The 20,380-nt window shown below is 43.6% G+C and overlaps 1 protein-coding gene across 2 annotated transcripts in view; it reads right to left on the bottom strand.

The window, feature by feature from the left end:
* The window catches only part of robo4 (roundabout, axon guidance receptor, homolog 4 (Drosophila)), a 133,756-nt gene extending 120,579 nt beyond the window's left edge, over positions 1–13,177 (bottom strand). For both annotated transcript variants that reach the window (XM_070894346.1, XM_070894347.1), the window contains exon 1: positions 12,673–13,177. In XM_070894346.1, coding sequence (XP_070750447.1) covers positions 12,673–12,739 — 67 coding nt within the window. In that variant the 5' untranslated portion in view covers positions 12,740–13,177. The remainder of the gene's footprint in view (positions 1–12,672) is intronic.
* Positions 13,178–20,380: the final 7,203 nt, after the last annotated feature.

Below are 20,380 nucleotides of genomic sequence, written 5' to 3'. Positions count from 1 at the left end.
GACACGGATTACAGGAACACAGATGACGGGAAAACAATCAGGAGCAGGAATCTTGGCCGACATTCCCCTCCCCAGCCCAGGGCATGGAGAACAACTGTACTGACTGCAGCCACCCTGGCTGGGATCAGACAACTCGGCTCAGACTAAGCATCAGTATTTGGATTAAATTTGTTGCTTTTCAGGGGCAAGCCCCTCATACATAATTCATTTCTGTGTGCCTGTTTGTTTATTTTTTTGCCTATTTTCAGTCCAGGAATTAGGACTTTACATTACTTATTTTCCACCTTTATTTCCGCACGAGGGACACAGGAACAGGCGGAGGCCGTTCAGCCCCTCGAGTTTTGTCCGCCATTCAGTTAGAATCTCATCTCCATTTACCCGCCTTGGTTCCGGAATCCTTTGGGTCTTCAGGACCTCACTAGAAACAAGGGGAGACATTGCCTAGAATCAGAGGCACTATTTTATGTTTGAAGATGTAGAGAGGCAGAGGCCACGAGGTATCATTTATTCTATTTTAGGTTGGGAGTTTTTCTTTGAAAAAAAAATGTAATTATTCATGTTGCTTTCAGTCTTTTCTTGATAACCATTAGTGGTTTGGGGGGAGGGAGCGGGGAGAGGGGGGGGTGGGGAGAGGGGGTGAGGGGGGAAGGGTGCAGGGAGGGAGGGTGGGGGAGGGGGCGTGGGGAAGTAAGAAGAGATTTGATGTCAAACTGGGGTGTCAATGGGGAGAAGCCAGTCTCCCTGACATTGTGATATCCATAGGTGGATTTAACAGACCGTGCCAATGCATACCCAAAATCTTTCAATGAGAAATGAGGGACTCCCCCCCCCCCCCCACCGCCCCCGACTACAATTATTGCCCATTATTTTCTGCTACAGAAGAGATCTGTCAGCTTTTTAGGGGCGGGGGCGCGGGTGAGTCAGCTTTTGCTCGATTGGAGGTTGGCACTTATGGAGATATGGGGTAAATTTCCATCACCACAGGCCGGGTGGTAACCTGGAGTGGATCGTCTGCCCATTGTACTGCACGGGCCACCTCTCACTCTCCCAAGCGATTCTTGTACTAGCTTCCTCTATGTGGGCTCTTCCTGAGCCACTGGAGCCAAAGATCCATCATCTTCAGGGCTAACTACCCCAATTTAAAATGGTCCTGCAACATTGTCCTGGGTGGTGCTGCTATCGGCGGAAGCTCGCCCTGCAACCAGAGCCAGGAAACCAGGCCTGGGTCACAGTGAGGTCAGGGCAGCGGGCGGAAGTCCCACTACAACCTCCCTTCAGCCTTCAGTGGTGAAACTGCTCTGGATGAAAATTGAGCCCTAGGAGTCATCGTCATCTACAGATTTGGTTTTGAGCTGTCACCTATCCGGGGTAGGGGGTGGGGGGGCGGTGTGGATGGGATTGTGTCAGCTTTTGTTCATTTCTAGATTGGCATGTACTGAGACGTGTCTTCAAAGCCGGGACAGTACCTGGCAGATCAGATCACCTGACCCTTCAGGGAACCCGCCTGATTTTCATCCCAGTGATTTCAATGCAATAAAAATCAGAAGGTTCTATAAAGGGCGGGTATTTCACTCTGTCAGATTACCACCAAGGTGGTGAAGATGAAAATCTACCAGAGAGAGAGAGAGAGAGTGACAGAGAAAGACCAAAGCCCCGCCACAAACTCCATTCACTCGCCACCAACTCCATCCCTGTAGCTCAGCAGTGGGTAGTACTCTCGCCTCTGACTCAGAAGGTTGTGGGTTCAAGTCACCACTCCAGAGCCTTGAGCACAGATATCTAGGCTGACCCTCCAGTGCAGTGCTGAGAGAGTGCTGCACTATCGGAGGTGCCGTCTTTCGGATAAGACGTTAAACCGAGGCCCCGTCTGCTCTCTCAGCTGGATGTAAAAGATCCCATGGCACTAGAGCAGGGGAGTTATCCCCGGTGTCCTGGCCAATATTTATCCCTCAATCAACATAACAAAAACAGATTAACTGGTCATTATCAGATTGCTGTTTGTGGGAGCTTGCTGTGCACTAATTGGCTGTCATGTTTCCTACATTACAACAGTGACTACACTTCCAAAAAGTACTTCATTAGATGTAAAGCACTTTGGGACATCCGGTGGTTGTGAAAGGCGCTGTAGGAATGTAAGTCGTTCTTTCTCCCTGAAAACTGTCTGAGGCTGAACCAGACTGTTCCCAATCTCCATGTCATATTTGATTCTGAGATGAGCTTACAACCACATATCCGTGCCATCACTAAGAGCGCCTATTTCCACCTCTGTAACATCGCCTGACTCCGCCCCACCACAGCTCATCTGCTGCTGAAACCCTCATCCATGGCTTTGTTACTTCTAGACTTGACTATTCCAACACACTCCTGGCTGGCCTCCCATCTTCCACCCTCCCTAAACTGGAGGTCATCCAAAACTCTGCTGCCCGCGTTCTAACTCACACCAAATTCTGTTCACTCATCACCCCTGTGCTCGCTGATCTACATTGGCTCCCGGTAAAGCAACACCTCGATTTTAAAATTCTCGTTTTCAAATCTATCCATGGCCTCACCCATTCCTATCTCTGTGATCTCCTCCAGACCTACAGCCTTCAGATATTTGCTCAACTACAATTCTGGTTTCTTGTGCATTCCTGATTTTAATCGCTCCACTATTATCGGCCGTGCCTTCAGTTGCCAAGGCTCTAAGCTCTGGAATTGCCTCTCTAAACCTCACTACCTCTTTACCTTCTTTAAGACACTCCTTAAATCTACCTCTTTCTCTGCCCTAATATCTCCTTATGTGGCTCGGTGTCAAATTTTGTTTGATAACGCTCCTGTGAAGCGCATTAGGACATTTTACTACTTTAAAAGGCGCTATATAAATACAATTTGTTGTTGAGAGTAGCAGAGGCCCAGAGAAAGAAAATTACACCTGTGACAGGGGACAACTTTACTGTCTGGTACTTCCTGATTTGCGAGCCTGGACAGCGATTGTCCATTGATTGAGTCTCTTCTTGTTCTTGTCAGACATCCATGAACGTTCCAGCAGGCATCATTGGTCTCGTAATCAGGAGTGGAAACCCTAGTCAATTTTTTCCCCTTTCTAGCCCAGGTGTGCCAAAGCCAATGCAAAGCTTTGCTACTGCTACTTGTCTGTCCGGGTAACCGAGCACCAATAGGAAACGAGATTTTGACTAGGGACCAGAGGGACTCCCGCATCCACAGTTCTGTCTGAACTTGGGTTTCCACTCCCAATCACTAGGCCAATAGTGGCGATCAGGAGTGCGAACCTTGGATGATTATGCTTTCTCTCCGAAGGCCTGTGATCCCCTGGTCAATTGCAGCACCTGTACTGCTGGGCCAATTGAGTTGAACTAACTCAGCACAGACCAGGAACCAAACATGGGACTTTCCAGGACTGTGCAACTTGACCACACGCCAGCTGATGCTACATTTTTTATTTAAGATGTTGTCCATTTCAGGTGTTTACAGAATGGTCTTCCTGATAATGAGAGTGTAACTTCACCCACCTCACGCTCCCAGTCGAAAGAAAAGACATTTCAAAGTGCTTTACAGCCAATGAAGTACATTTGGAGTGTCACTGTTGTAATGTGGGAAACATGGCAGCCAATGTGCACACAGCAAGCTTCCAAAATGTGATAATGACCAGATAATCTGTTTTTGTTGTGTTGATTGAGGGATAAATATGATGACTCCGCAAGATCCTACAAATCCCCTGGGAGGACAGACGCACCAACGTCGACCAGGCCAACATCCCCAGCATTGAAGCACTGACCACACTTGATCAGCTCCGCTGGGCAGGCCACATTGTCCGCATGCCAGACACGAGACTCCCAAAGCAAGCACTCTACTCGGAACTCCTTCATGGCAAACGAGCCAAAGGTGGGCAGAGGAAAGGTTACAAGGACACCCTCAAAGCCTCCCTGATAGGTGCAACATCCCCACTGTCACCTGGGAGTCCCTGGCCAAAGACCGCCCTAAGTGGAGGAAGTGCATCCTGGAAGGCGCTGAGCATCTCGAGTCTCGTCGCCGAGAGCATGCAGAAATCAAGCGCAGGCAGCGGAAAGAGCTTGCGGCAAACGTGTCCCACCCTCCCTTACCCTCAACGACTATCTGTCCTACCTGTGACACGGACTGTGGTTCTCGTATTGGACTGTTCAGTCACCTAAAGACTCATTTTAAGAGTGAAAGCAAGTCTTCCTCAATTCCGAGGGACTGTCTATGATGAAATATGGGCCAGGACACTGGGGATAACTCCCAAGCTCTTCTTCGAAATAGTGCCATGGGATCTTTTACATCCACCAGAAAGGACAGATAGGGCCTCGGTTTAACGTCTCATCCGAAAGACGGCACCGCCGGCAGTGTAGCACTCCCTCAGCACTGCACTGGGTGTCAGCCTAGATTTATGTGCTCAAGTCACTGGAGTGGGACTTGAACCCACAACCCTTCTCTGTTGGCAGTGCAAGACGGGAGAGGTTACCCTGTGATACCCGAGTAATGCATAAAGCTCCCCATGTGGAATGATCCAGAATTCAATGGTGTGCCTGCAAGATCACACTGCCCATTCATAAGCAGTAAGGCGCTCATTAGAAAGTTAAATCAATAACAGTACTAAGCTTACATTCTGTGTGAAACTGGCCTTATTTCAGCCCAGTGCACGAACCTCTATGTAGTAGAGGTTCGTGCACTGTATCCAACGCAAGGAAGATCAGTCAATTCTTCCCACAGAACAACTGAATACTCGGATAGTGCGAACTACCTGAGGCCTTTAAAGCTGACTTTGTTTTAACAAAATCAAGTAACGACATCAATGGTGTAAATTTCGCTCCTGGCTCAGAAGCTCATGGGACAAAAGCGCCGGTCAGAGGCAAGGCCCAATTCCTCATTCCGTGCTCCAGTCCAGTGAGGGTTTGTGCCTGGAAAATTGATATGCATAGCTTTTGACCCGTGGCTAATACATGATTTTCCCAAAAATAAACCAGAACAAAATGACAGCTGTAAATACGAGTCCCCATTTTCAGGAGGAGAAAGGAGTGATAATCTGAGGACATTTTTCAGGAGAAAGTAGAGAGCATGAGAACAGGAGGGACTTAAAATAAACTTTTGGATTTTATTAATAGTGCCCTACTTAGCCCCTCGCTTAGCCCCTGAAATAACCTGATCATTTTTCTACTTGTTCCATTTTTTCACCCCCTCTGGCAACTCATGCCCAGATACAGGTCAGCTATGCCTCATTTCCAATGACACGTTAAACCGAGGCCCCATCTACCCTCTCAGGCGCAATTGGCTACCGCGTTTCCTACATTACAACAGTAATAACACTTTAAAAGTGCGTTATTCACTTTGTTATGTCCTGAGGTTATGAAAGGCACCCTGTCTTTCTTTACCCCTATTTACTTCACCCAAAAGCCAAGCCCACTCCATCAGTGGGACTATTTGGCCAAGTGGGGAATCACAGCAGCGGTCACGCAATAGCAATCAATGGCAGGCATCCTGATGTCAGCTAACTTATTAGGGAAGGGCAATAAATGCTGGCCTTGTCAGCGACGCCCACATCTCAGGAACAAAAAAAAACTCAGCACAACCCAGGGATTGAATCTTACATACATAGGATTGCATCGGATATACAGCACAGAAACAGGCCATTCGGCCCAACCAGTCCATGCCGACATTTATGTTCCACTCAAGCCTCCTCCCGTCTTTCTAAGTTTCTTCTGAATTCCCTATTGGATTTCTTGGTGGCTATCTTATATTGATGGCCTCTAGGTTTGCTCTTCCCCACAAGTGGAAACATTCTCTCTGTATCCACTCTATCAAAACCTTTCATAATTTTAAAGATCTCTATTAGGTCACCCCTCAGCCTTCTTTTTTCAAGAGGAGAGGCCCAGCCTGTTCATCCTTTCCTGCTATGTATACCCTCGCATTTCTGGTATCATCCTTGTAAATCTTCTCTGCACCTCTATATTCTTTCCTCTCCAGTACCTCTATATCCTTTTTATAATATGGTGACCAGAACTGTACGCAGTGCTCTAAGTGCGGTCTAACCAAGATTCAATACAGGTTTAGCGTAACTTCCCTACTTTTCAATTCTATACCTCCAGAAATAAACCCTAGTGCTTGGTTTGCTTTATTTTTTATGGCCTTGCTAACCTGTGTCAGAATCTTGGATCGTCCTTGCCTGCATGGCTCAGTACATGACAGCGTATTTACATGCCTAGCAAACAGAATTGCTTTTTGATCTTAGCTTGGTTCATCTCCTGGCTTGTAGAGTAATAAGTGTTTACTAGCACAGGAGACAGATTGTTTCCCAGATGTACACAGGATCACAGAATTCCGAAAGAGAACAGAAACGACAGGACAGCATTAAAATAACAATTACTATAGAACTGAGAAAGATATAATTACAATAAATGCTGTCAGTAATTGTGGTTAGAATTGGATGAGAGGGGAAATGTGGGTGCAAAGAGGTGTAATTTCGAAGGCTGACATCTACATCTAAACAGTGTCAGAAACATGTCGCTGTAGAGGCATCCCTGACAGCCATCTGAAACAGGCGTTAGATCCCTGGCATATACCGCTAAGGGGCTTGACGTCTGAGTTTACGCTGATGCAGTAGGCATCTGGCCTGCTGTGTTTGGATTACCTAGTTGACATGCGGCCTAACCAGCAGTCCTCACGGACCCACAACATTTTCCTCAGGTTGCAAGATCTTCTGCAGACAAAGCCTGCATGATAAAGCGCAGCAATTTCCCCTCCACCCATGAGGCTACTTGAAGGAAACCACCAGCACATTAATCTGTACAGACATCTTTCCCTCACAACCCACTCCCACATCCCTCCCCCCGTACCCACAAACCCGCCTCATCACATGCAACCCGTCCACATCCTGCATCAACGAGCAGCTGCATTACATCAGCCCTTAATTACTACCTCCCAGATCATTTGATCATCAGGTTCTAACCTTATACTTAGAACATTTATCAAACAGATAATTAGCTAGTTCTTTGCCAACAACAACAGAATATTGTTCTTTTTTTTTGGTGACAGTCATTCCATAAATCAATGGGAAAAAAACATTTTCAAATTTCCCATCTCAATTCTGGTTTCTACCTTCATGCTTACCTCTTCTAGCTCTGCATCACAGTGCAAGCTAAAATCACTTGCTTCACCTACATTACTCACTCCTCTAATCATTACAAGGACCTAGGTCATGCTCCCTAATTGATTCAGTTATTAACAGCACTGAGCCACATAGACCTAGAGGCTCTAAGGTTCAACCCGCAGGCTAGGCTGAGTCACCCGATCTCGGCCAAGGCCGCAAGTTGGCTCCAGCATCACAGGCTATGGGGGAGGCTATAAATTTAACCAAGGGTCTTGCATTTAATTGTTAACCATTGACCCCTGCTGCAAAGTTAACAAGTGTAGATAGCAAATATGGCCAGCAATCCCCAACCAGCCTATTACTGGTTGTACCCCATGGGCTGGTATCGGCAGTACGGTTACTAATGATGCTACAGCAAAAGATCTCCTACAAGAACCAGGACCATTCTCTGATAAAGAAGCCCCCTTTGTGGGGTGAGCCAGAGAGTAACCCCCTCAAAGCCTCTATAGTCCCTTACCCTCTCCTTTCCCCACATGTGGAGGCAACTGTATCGCTTCCCCTCCTTTCTGTAAAGTACTCAGACACGTTTTTCTGCGGGTGAGCAGTGTAATTGCAAGTTGTTGTTGCGACAGGCTCGCTGGCCTCTTTGGATGACACCAAAGTTCCAGGCATTACAGTATATGTCACTTATTATCCACAGGCTCTGAATACCTCCCCACTGCTGCAGAGACAACACTCAGTGTGTATATAATTGCACACCACACACTGGCCATGTTTCCCTTCATCCCTGCAGGAACAGGCCTGGCCTCTGCACTGAACCGCTGTCTGGCACTGCATGAAGACTTATCATGAATATCACCATGATACTTAATGCAAGTCTTAGATAAGACAAGGAAGGGTGGCTCCCAACAGATCCTGCCATCTTCAATTTGCTGGTACTACCTGTGTAGCCTATATGCATTCTAGTGTCAGCTGTGGCTCAGTGGGAATGCATAAAGTTGTGGTTTCAAATCCCACTTGAGTACATAAATCTAGGCTGACACTTCAGTGCTGTGCTGAGGGAGTGCTGCACTATTGGAGGTGCCGTCCTTTAGATGAAACGTTAAACCAAAGCCTGGTCTGCTCTCAATGATGGATGTAAAAACTCTCATAGCACTATTTTGAAGAAGAACAGGGGAGTTATCCCCAGTGCCCTGGCCAATATTTATCCCTCAATCAAAAGAACAAAAACAGATTATCTGATCATTATCACGTTGCTGTGTGTGGGAGCTTGCTGTGTGCAAATTGGCTGCTACATTACAACAGTGACTACGCTCCAAAAGTACTTCATTAGCTATAAAGCACTTTGAGATGTCCGATGGTCGTGAAAGGCGCTATATAAATCCAAGTCTTTCTTCTTTTTATGTCTCCTATGATACTGCTGTGTGTACCAACCCACAGCAGAGCGAGTTGCCTGGTGAACATAACCAAAAAGGCGCAGATTGCATCTCACGCTACACCTGACCTCAGCAGCTCTAGAAACATAGAAACATAGAAAATAGATGCAGGTGTAGGCCATTCGGCCCTTCGAGCCTGCACCACCATTCAATAAGATCATGGCTGATCATGCACTTCAGTCCCCCTTTCCTGCTTTCTCTCCATACCCCTTGATCCCTTTAGCCTTCAGGGCTATATCTAACTCCCTCTTGAATATATCCAATGAACTGACATCAACAACTCTCTGCGGTAGAGAATTCCAGAAATTAACAACTCTCTGAGTGAAGAGGTTTCTCTTCATCCTGGTCCTCAATGGCTTACCCCTTATCCTTAGACTGTGACCCCTGGTTCTGGCACCTATCATTTGAGTCTGCCCTATACCCACAAATCATAATTGAGAAATATACTAACAAAAGTTTTCTAGCATTCTGGTGTGAAATTCTGCATACCTAAACTAGACACACATGCCAGGAAGAGCGGCATTGTCAGAGGACAATGTCTGAGGTGCCAACATTCAGTTAAGACATTAAACTAAGGTGTCATCTGCCATTGGGTGATCCTGTGGCATGTTTAGAAGAGGAGCAGGGAGATCTCCCAATGTCCGAGGCAACAAACAACACTCAGCTAACAGATTACCTGCTCATTCATCTCATTGTTGCTGGTACCATGTTCCTGGCATAGAATGGCCATTTTGTTTGCCTACATAGCAACATTGCCTACATTGCATCTCCAAAAACTAATTTATTGCTTGTATCACTGAAACAATTGTACAATATAAGGAGCTATATAACTCTCAGAATCATATAGCACAGGAGGAGGCCATTCCGCCCATTGTGCTTGTGCCAGCTCTTTGAAAGAACTATCCAATTAGTCCAAATCCCTTGCTATTTCCCATAGCCCTGCACATTTTCCTATTTAATTATATATCATATTCCTTTCTGAAAGTATTATTGAATCGGATTCCAACACCATTTCAGGCAATGCATTCCAGATCATAAATCGCTGCATTAAAAAAAATCTCCAAAAATGTCCAGCACAATATAGCATTTGATGTAATTGAAATGTTTCTAAAGACACACTTTCTAATGAAGTGATAAGATGCTTACATACCATTCCCCATCAACACCAATCAGATGAATGGCCAAATAATAGGATTTCATTGAGATCTCTGCAATCCTATAATTCTGGCCTGTTGCACATCGCCGAGTTTAATCGCTCCACCATCGCTGACCATGCCTTCAGCTGCCTAGACCCTGAGCTCTGGAATTCCCTCCCTAAACCTTTCCGCCTCTCTACCTCTTTCCTCCTTTAAGATGCTCCTTTAAAACTACCTCTGTCCTAATATCTCCTTATGTGGCTCGGTGTCAAATTTTGTTTGATAACACTTCTGTGAAGCACCTTATGACATTTTCCTACAATAAAGGCACTATATAAATGCAAGTTTGTTATTCATTGAGCAAAGCAACAGGCCCAGTGTCGCCGAGCACTTTCCAGCAGGAATGAAGAATGGAGAACCTGGCTGATTTTTCTTCCTTCCAGATGGTCCTGAGGCCAATTCTAGTGGCCCACTACCAGCCAAGGCAGAGATCAGCACACACTGAGGATTGAACCCAGGTCCTTCCTGGGGTACATTTACCAACCGAGTTACTGGGAGATGCGAACGACAAAGTATTGAAGTGTCAACCATGGCTCAATGGGTAGCTCTCTTGCTTCTGGGTCAGCAGGTTGTGGGGTCAAGTCCCACACCAGGGATTTGAGCACAAAAATCTAAGTAGACACTCCAGTGCAGTACTGAGGGAGTACTGCACTATTGGAGTTGCCATTTTACAGGTGAGACATTAAACCGAGGCCCTGTCTGCTCTCTCAGGTGGACATAAAATATCTCATGGCACTATCTTGAACAGCAGGGAAGTTTGTGCAGGACAGTGGAGTTGATGTAGAAGATCAGCCATGATCTCACTGAACAGCAAAGCAAGCTCAACTGTCCGAATGGCCTACTCCTGCTCCCAATTCTTATGTTATGTTCTTATGAAACATAGAAACATAGAAAATAGGTGCAGGAGTAGGCCATTTGGCCCTTCGAGCCGGCACCGCCATTCAACGAGTTCATGGCTGAACATGCAACTTCAGTACCCCATTCCTGCTTTCTCGCCATACCCCTTGATCCCCCTAGTAGTAAGGACTACATCAAACTCCTTTTTGAATATTGTCCTGGGCCAATATTTATCCTCAATCATCAACGCTAAAACTGATTACCTGGTCATGTTCACGTTGGTGGTGGTGGTGGGAGCTTGCTGTGTTCAAATTGGCTGTCGTGTTTCTGAGATTACAGCAGTGACTACATCTCAAAAGTACTTCATGGGCTGTGAAATGCTTTGGGACTTTGTGAGGTCGTGAAAAGTGCTATATAAATGCAAGTCTTTCTTTTCTTTCTATAAATATAAAATCATAAAACAGAGACTGGCTCCTCTCAGAGAGAGAATCGTGTGTACGGTTTGAATTCAGAGTTTTGGCAAGAAATAATATTGGGGGGGGGGGGTTGTGGGGGGATTAAAAGTGGCATTCAATTCTGACTAAATGTATAACTTGTTTCCAAAGGTGCAGCGAAAATAAAATAAAATAAGATGTTCTTTTTAAAATGTAAATTGATTTAATTACAGGTTTGTTCCTGCTCCTGTCAGTGCGTGTATTTCTGTGTGTTTGGAATTTGTTTTGTCTGGATGAAGCACCTTAAACCGGAGCTATTTCAAATGGACCTGTTGAGCTCGTCCTATCCCTTATAAAAGTTATCTGGCTAGACGCTGTTGTATTTATAAATCAAAGCCACACAACACATACTTCTTAAACTATTCCACCCTCATTACAATGATTCACAGCTTTGCGCCAAAAGCACACAAAGGCTCGTTTTAGTAGTTTCAAAGCAATATTTAAGGAACCTGAGATCTGTTTACACGAACCAGTTTTTGCTATGCAGAACTTTTATCTCGTCACATCAACAATCTCTTTCAGAAACAGACTGCACGCGATTTAAGAGTGGGACCTACAGCACACCGCACATTATTTACAGATTCTTCAATAAACAAAGTTAGATGGTTTCAGAAATCCAAATATTGACACTGAAGGATTTTATTTTTCCCGTTCCCAATAAAACTGAAGCGGAAGTTGAATCTGAAAATGAATGTGATTTCGCCGATGTAAATATTAAATAGAAAATAAACTACCCGACCCGCGAATTTGGGGGAGAGAGGGCGAATTTATGAAGTACAATTTATAAAGTACAGTTAATTAATTTGATTCACTAATGAGATTAATTTTTAAATAATGAGATTCATTTTTAAGTACGCATATTAAATGGGTTTCATCTGACAATTTAGCCAAATAGACCTTAAAATAGTTGTACATAAATACAAGATATATATATATACACACACAATATATATATATATATATATATAGAGAGAGAGAGAGAGCGAGAGAGTTAAGATATATACACATATATATATATATATATATATATACACATGCACACACACATACATATATATATAGATATATACACACATACATACATATGTATATACATACACACACACATACGATATATATGTGTGTATAGATATCTGTGTATATCGCTCTCTCTCTCTCTCTAGAGAGAGAGAGACATATATATACACACACACTATATATATAATAGAGAGAGAGATATATACACACATACGATATATATATACATACACACACACATACCATATATGTGTATATATGTGTATCTCTCTACACATATACACACACACGATGTATATATACACACACACATACGAAATATATATATACACACACACACATACGATATATATACACACACATTCACACATACATACGATATATATATACACATACGATATCACACACAAGTTGTAGATTGTATCTTAAAATTAATCAATGTTTTTTCTCTACAATCTAAATACATATTTTTTTTCCTTATTCAGTGATTTCTAGAATTGTATTTAAAGTTCTAAACAAATCTAAAATAGCAACAGATATGTCACTTACAATGCAAAAGTTAGAACAAAGTTTCCAAACTTTCCGCTCACCTTCTAAAGAAAGGAAAAGTTTCCAGAGGAGCAGGACCCGGAGGACCAGCGCTACCCTGAGCTCCATCCGCTCTTCCAACCGACCATTCGAGAGAGCAGCTCCGCCGCTAGCCCGCTTTCAGCAAAAATCCCACTCCCAAACTCCCAGCAAACTTTTACAAACTCCCACAAAACTTTGACAAACTCTTAGAAAATTTTAAACTTTTAGCGCTGTTCCGACCCCTCAAATCTCCAGCATCCTTTCGTCTTCGCCGAGTCTGTTTAAATCCCAGCTCCTGCTTTGTTGCGGTTTGTGTGAAGTTTCTTGGAGCGCTGTGTTTTGTTTTCCCTCCTCCCCTTTACATTTCTTTAACTGCCTGATGCCATCTCACCCTGGGTGCAGATGATGGGACCCGCATCCACAGCCCCCTATCACACTGTTCTCTCAACACCATGACCCCGCCCTGACACTTAACCCTTTCAAAACTGGAGATGGCTGTATCAGCACAACCTGCTACCGTTCAGGCTAAACGGATGCAGTTAGATCCCTTTAAAGATGAAGTCTTCACATCTATAGCCCTCAATGAGGAAGTTAATGAGGAAGTTAAGACTCCAAGACTGACCAAATAATCCAGGCTTACACTGCAGTGCAATACTAAAAGAATGCTGCATTGTCAGAAGTGCAGAATATAAATGAGGGGCTAAAAGGAGGCCTATCTGTCCGGGTGGGTTTTAAGATCTACCACCAAACTAGAGGAATTTGTTATTGATCTGTTTGTGGGACCTTGCTGTGCACAAATTAACTGCCGCATTTTCTACATAGCAACAACATTTGAAAATAATTTATTGGCTGTGAAGCACTTTGCGACAAGTGTGATGATGACAAGGTGCTATGTGAATGAAAGGTCTTTTTGTCAATACCCTTAAAGAGGACATCTTACCAAGTGAGTCACCCAATAGTACTGCTTCAGGTGCAGCTAACACCATCAGCATCTTCTGCTTGCTATCTGTAGCCCTAAAAAGGTAGTCTTGCTAATGTCAACACATTAAGGCACTTTCAGATTTGACAAGTGCAGCCAAAGACAGTTACTCAGTCCAGTTACAGTCAGCTGCACTGGGAAATATAAATGGTCTGGCCAGCAGAAAACATTGTAAAATCATGAAATGGTGGGTCTATCAAACTGAAGTTGGATGCAACACTTTCTGTCTGATAATGCTCCTATGAGGTATCTTGAAAGGTTTTAATTCATTAAAGGAACTATATAAATGTAAGATAATACAAAATTCTTACAGGGCTTGACAGGGTAGATGCAGGGAGGATGTTTCCCCTGGATGGGGAGTCTAGAACCAGGGGTCACAGTCTCAGAATAAGGGGTCGGCCATTTAGGACTGAGATGAGGAGAAACTTTTTCACTCAAAGGGTGGTGAATCTCTGGAATTCTCTACCCCGGAGGGCTGTAGGTGCTCAGTCTTTGAGCATATTCAAGATAGAGATCGATAGATTTTTGGATATTAAGGGAATCAAGGGATATGGGATAGTGCAGGAAAGTGGCATTGAGGTAGATCAGCCTCAACTCAAAATCTTGCCTGGTGCATTTCACATCTCAGGCCAACAGCATTAAAGCATTGAATGGGGGAGCAGGCTCGAGGAGCCAAGTGGCCTACTCCTGCTCATAATTCTTATGTTATTATGTAAGATGTTGCTGCACAGAGTTATACATGAAGTCACCATTCCCTGTGTTCACACTCCTCTACGATTCAAGCTCTGCATTTCACACCAGAGCCCAGAAAACCCACAGACTGGAGTCTGGTGACATATATAAATGGGGAGAGCAATGCATAGAGGTCACTCAACATAGCAGGTCAAAGTCATGAGTCATCCGTCCTTCATACACTTGCCCCCAGCTGCACCCTGCTGCTGGAATATCGCTCAATATTTGATGAAAAAAGTGCATTTTACCATCAGTAACCCATTTAACCATTAGTTACAAAGAGGGGGGATATAAGACAAGTCCAAATAAGTTGGCAAGGGCACAATCCTGTTCTAGCCACCTCCACCCCACCCCCATTTCCCCACACCCTCCACTTATGGTTGCAGTTATCAGTCAGATTCTAATGAATCTGCTTTATATTCTGTCATTTCACAAAGCCTTGGTTCAGTGTCTTATGTCTCGCTAGTCTCTCACTCAGAAATTTGTGAGTTCAAGCCCTGTTCCAGTGATGTATTCTAGGGGAGCACTTCAGTGCAATTCTGAAGGAGTGCTGCACTGTTGGAGGTGCTGTATTTTGGACGAGACGTTAAACTGAGGCTCAACCACCCTCTCAGGTAAAAGTAAAAGATCCCATGGCACTATTCGAAGAAGAGCAGGGGAGTTCTCCCAATGTCCTGGCCAATATTTATCCCCAAACCAGCACCTAAAGAAATAAATTATCTGCTCATTTATCCCATTACTGTTTGAGGGACCTTGCTGTGTGAAAATTGGTTTTCTATATTACGGCACTGACTACACTTCAAAAGTACTTTATAGACTGCAAAGCACTTTGGAACGACCTGAAGTCGTGAAAGGGCATGGGTATGGATGGAGGCAAAGCGGAGTTATAAAACATGCTTTTGGGCATGTTTTTACAGAGCACAGTCTATCTGGCAAACTCAAAATCCTGCCTGGTGCATTTCACACCCCAGGTCAACAGCATTAAAACATTTCAGATTTCCAGCATCCGCAGTATTTTGTTGAAGTTAAAATATTGTTGAAATCGAGACCACTGCAGATGTAGCTCATGTAGATTTACAAGAAAGCACAATGCCAGAGACCAGGAAAGGCTCAGGGTTGGTATTTTTTACATAGAATTACATAGAATATACGGCACAGAAACAGGCCATTTGGCCCAACCAGTCCATATCGGTGTTTATGCTCCACTCGAGCCATCCTTCCTCATCTAACTCTATCGGCATAACCCTCAATTCCTGAATTAGCTTCCACTTAAATGCATCTATTCTATGTGCATCAACCACTCCCTGTGGTAGCGAATTTCACATTCTCACCACTCTCTGGGTAAAGAAGTTTTTTCTGAATTCCCTATTGGATTTCTTGGTGACTATCTTATATTGCTGGCCTCTAGATTTCCTCTTCCGCACAAGTGGAAGCATTCTCTCTGTGTCTACTCTATCAAAACCTTTCATCATTTTAATTTTACTTAGAAAATAAGAATCTAAATGGGGTAGAGGAGTACAAATACACAAATCACTAAAAAGAGTAATGCAGGTTAATAAAAAAAAGCAAACCAAATAAAGGTTTTGCTAAACTTGTATTGAACCCTGGTTAGAACACATTTGGAGTATTGTGTACAGTTCTGGTCGCCATCTTATAAAAAGGGTATAGAGGCACTGGAGAGGGTGCAATAACGATTTACAAGGAAGATACCAGGACTGTGAGGTTATACCTATCAGGAATAAACTGAGTCTATTTTTTTCCTGAAAAGAGAAGGCTGAGGGGTGACCTTCCTATTTTTCTTACTAAAATGGAATAACTCACATTTATCTATGTTGCAATTAATTTGCCAATTATATGACCATTCTGTAAGTTTATTAATGTCGTCTTGTAATTTGTTGCTGTCCTCAGTATTGACTATACCCCCGGCCCCAATTTGCTGTTGTCCGCAAATTTAGAAATTGTGCTTTTGACTCCAAAATCTAAATCATTAATATAAATTGTGACCAACAGTGATCCTAGCACTGATCCTTGTGGGACCTCACTTCTCACGTTGTATTGTTCAAACACAAAGTATATGTCCACATGAGAGGGCAGATGGGGCTTTAGATTAAGATCTCATTTGAAAATTCTGACAAAATAATAAGCACGCAGTCCTGTGCTGAAGTATCAGCCAACCTTAGGTACTTAAATTCTGGAGTGGGGCTTGAACAGACAACTATCTGACTCAGGACTGAAAGTGCTACCACTGACCCACTGCCATAGTACATTATGAAATGTTTTTCTGGATCTCATGGTATACTTACCTGATATCGCTGTAGCTGAGGGTAGCTCCAGACTATGGCACCCTGATTTGGTGGCTGGTGATACCGATACCCACAGCCCCTGGAGGCAGCCATGTCACAGCAACGATGTAAACACTGTTACTTCCGGACTCGTTTCTGTTCTGACTCTGAGCAGCCGCCCTATAGGTCAGAGATGCAGTTTCCCTATCATTGACCTGCGTTGACCTTCCATGGTTACCAGTGGAACGCCAGCAGCCTAAAATAAAATCCATCAGTCAAAACGTCTCAACCAATGCTGCAGGTTGAAGCTTCTTCTGGCAAATCATTTTGTCTGTTGCACTGGCACTGTGGAATCTATTCAACAAAAGAGACATATTCGCAGCTCTGGGAGCAAGGCCAAGAGAACCAATTCAAGACCAAAAGGGAAGGCCAAGGCCGGCATCCAGTTCTGGATGACCAGAAACTTTCTCCAATTAAATATTGGGAAAACTGAAGCCATTGTATTTGGTCCCCGCCACAAACTTAGTTCGCTAACCACTGACACTATCCCTCTCCCTAACTTCTGTCTGAGGCTGAACCACACTGTTCGCAACCTTGGTGTCATATTTGATCCTGAAATGAGCTTTCGACCACACATCCGCAGCATAACTAAGACCGCCTATTTCCACCTCCATAACATCGCCCGTCTCCACCCTTGCCTCAGCTCAGCCGCTGCTGAGACCCTCATCCATGCCTTTGTTACCTCTAGACTTGACTATTCCAGCGCACTCCTGGCTGGCCTCTTACATTCTACCCTACGTAAAGTAGAGGTGATCCAAAACTCGGCTGACCGTGTCCTAACTCGCACCGTCCCACTCACCCATCACCCCTGTGCTCGCTGGCCTACATTGGCTTCTGGTTAAGCAACACCACGATTTCAAAATTCTCATCCTTATTTTCAAATCCCTCCATGGCCTCGCCCCTCCCTACCTCTGTGATCTCCTCCAGCCCTACAACCCCCCCCCGAGATGTCTGCGCTCCTCTAATTCTACACTCCTGAGCATCCCTGATTATAATCGCTCAACCATTGGTGGCTGTGCCTTCTGTTGCCTGGGTCCTAAGCTCTGGAACTCCCTGCCTAAACCTCTCCGCCTCTCTACCTCTCTTTCCTCCTTCAAGATGCTCCTTAAAACATATCTCTTTGACCAAGAATTTAATCACCTGCGCTAATTTCTACTTATGCGGCTCGTGTCAAATTGTTTTATCTCATAATTCTCCTGTGAAGCGCCTTGGGATGTTTCACTATGTTAAAGGTGCTATATAAATACAAGTTGTTGTTGTTGTTGTTGACAGGATTCTTGCATAACATTTGGCTCTTTTGAGTTAATCAACCCATAATAAGGAATCCATATTTTAAGGTGGATGAGAGCAAATAAGACTTTAATGATCGAGTGTGATTAAGGTACTTGGATCATTTTAATTTAAGATATTTGAAATTAAAGGAAGCATTTGTGCTTTCATAAAAAGTGTTTGATTGTATACTTTTAGGGTTAGGAATGGATTTATTTTCTCTGTAATTTACATTATACCAGTGTTCAAAGACAATTATTGTTTCGAGAAAGGTAAAAGCAACATTGGAGAATTACAAAGTTACAGTTGGAACACTTAGAATTTTTTTTAATTGACTTAGCAGCACATGTGAAACTGCTATTGTTAAGTAACGAATAACTCCACGAGGCTAAGTACGGTGAGCTAGTTCAGGCATGGCCTTACTCCAGTTTATTTATTCTCAAAGTGAGAATTCAACATGGCTGTCAACATTATATGCACGGCTTGCACGTGTCTGCCAGTGACCATTAGGACTCCAACTGTCACGCCCTCCAGTGGCAGGTAAAACCCAGTTAACATACATAACAGCTATTGTGCTCAATGACTCATCCCCCAAACCCAATGACTTTCTTCTCAATGAAGGAATAATTAACTCCTTACTTCTATTTGCCACATTGCATTGCTGAATGCAAAGACATAACTAAATTGGACCTGGATGAATCAAAGAAATATCTGAGACAAGAAGGATCAAATAATGGAAGGATAGTAATTTGCGATATCGGGAATTTTACTACTGTTAAATGTTCCTTTTTTGTATCTTTGCCTTCCAATTTACATATAATTGTGTGTATGTAAAATGTAATCATGCACTGCCAAGAAAAATAGTACACAATTGTACTGAGCAATTTGGGAAGAAAATCAGATGCATTGACATAAAAGAATGTTGGCAAATGATAAATCAATGCACCTAGTAATTAAAGGGACTGTTTAAAGGGGATGTCATATCAGAACAAACACTATTAAGAAAGAAAGAAAAGAAAGACTTGGATTTATATAGCGCCATTCAAGACCACCGGCTGTCTCAAAGCGCTTTACATCCAATTAAGTACTTTTGGAGTATAGTCACTTTTGAAATGTGGAAATCGTGGCAGCCAATTCGCTGCCACAAACAGCAATGTAATGATGACCAGATAATATGTTTTTTGTTATGTTGATTGAGGGATAAATATTGGCCCTGGACACCGGGGATAACTCCACTACTCTTCTTCAAAATAGTGACATGTGGTCTTTTACGTCCACTTGAGAGGGCAGAGTTTAATAGATCTGAAAGATAACACCTCTGGCAGTGCAGCACTCTCTCAGCACTGCACTAGAGTGTCAGCCTAAATTTTATTTTTGTGCTCAAGTCCCTGGAGTGGGACTTAAACCCACAACCTTCTAACTCAGAGTGACTCAGAACAACTGATCTCAAAGGCGAGTCTGTATGGAGGGTTTTTTCGACTTAAATTAGATTCAAAAAGGGGTTAAATGGTATTCCAAGCAATTGGATTTCAAATGTAATATTCGACGAATAAATGAAAATCTAGAAATCAGACGGGAATATGGCTTGGTGTGAGGTGGAAGATTTGGATTGGTGTGTTATGTTAAGAAGTCTTGCAAGCAAAATGAGGTTGTTGTGCGATTGTTCCTGTGATTGGGGCAACACTATTGCTACCTGTTAATGACAATCTGATGGAGTATTTAAAGTGGAATCAATATGTTTGTTGGAGGATGATCTACACAAGGAATTTGTGAACAATCTGAAGACATTAGTGAGGGGAAAGGAAGTGCTCTGGATTGCACCAAACATTTTATTCGCAGTCCCAGGATAAGTGCTGTCTGTCTATGCGGTTGTGATGTGCTGTAGAGTTCATCATCACTATGTGCCTTCACATGTGGGTGCAAGGCCCACTCCAGGGACTTGAGCACAAAAAAAATCTAGGCTGACACTCCAGTGCAGTGCTGAGGGAGTGCTGCACTGTTGGAGGTGCTGTCTTTCGGATGAGAAGTTAAACCGAGGCCCCTTCTGCTTTCTCAAGTAGACATAAAAGTTATCCCCAGTTTCCTCACCAATATTTATCCCTCAATCAACATAACATTAAAACAGATTATATGGTCATTATCACATTGCTGTTTGTGGGAACTTGCTTATGCGCAAATTGGCTGCCGCGTTTCTCACATTAATACAGTGACCACACTTCAAAAGTACTTCATTGGTTGTAAAGCGCTTTGAGACATCCAGTGGTCGTGAAAGGTGCTATATAAATCCAAATTTCTTTCTTTCACGCTGGATGAAGAATCCTTAACTGCACTATGCAGGTTGTTCGATGGAACGTAAAGAGAATTAATGTTCGGAGTGAGGAAGATATTGCGTTAAACACCATTTAC

The sequence above is a fragment of the Pristiophorus japonicus genome, chromosome 11, assembly GCF_044704955.1.
Source record: "Pristiophorus japonicus isolate sPriJap1 chromosome 11, sPriJap1.hap1, whole genome shotgun sequence".
Lineage (NCBI taxonomy): Eukaryota > Metazoa > Chordata > Chondrichthyes > Pristiophoridae > Pristiophorus > Pristiophorus japonicus.
This window is presented reverse-complemented; position numbering and strand designations above follow the sequence as displayed.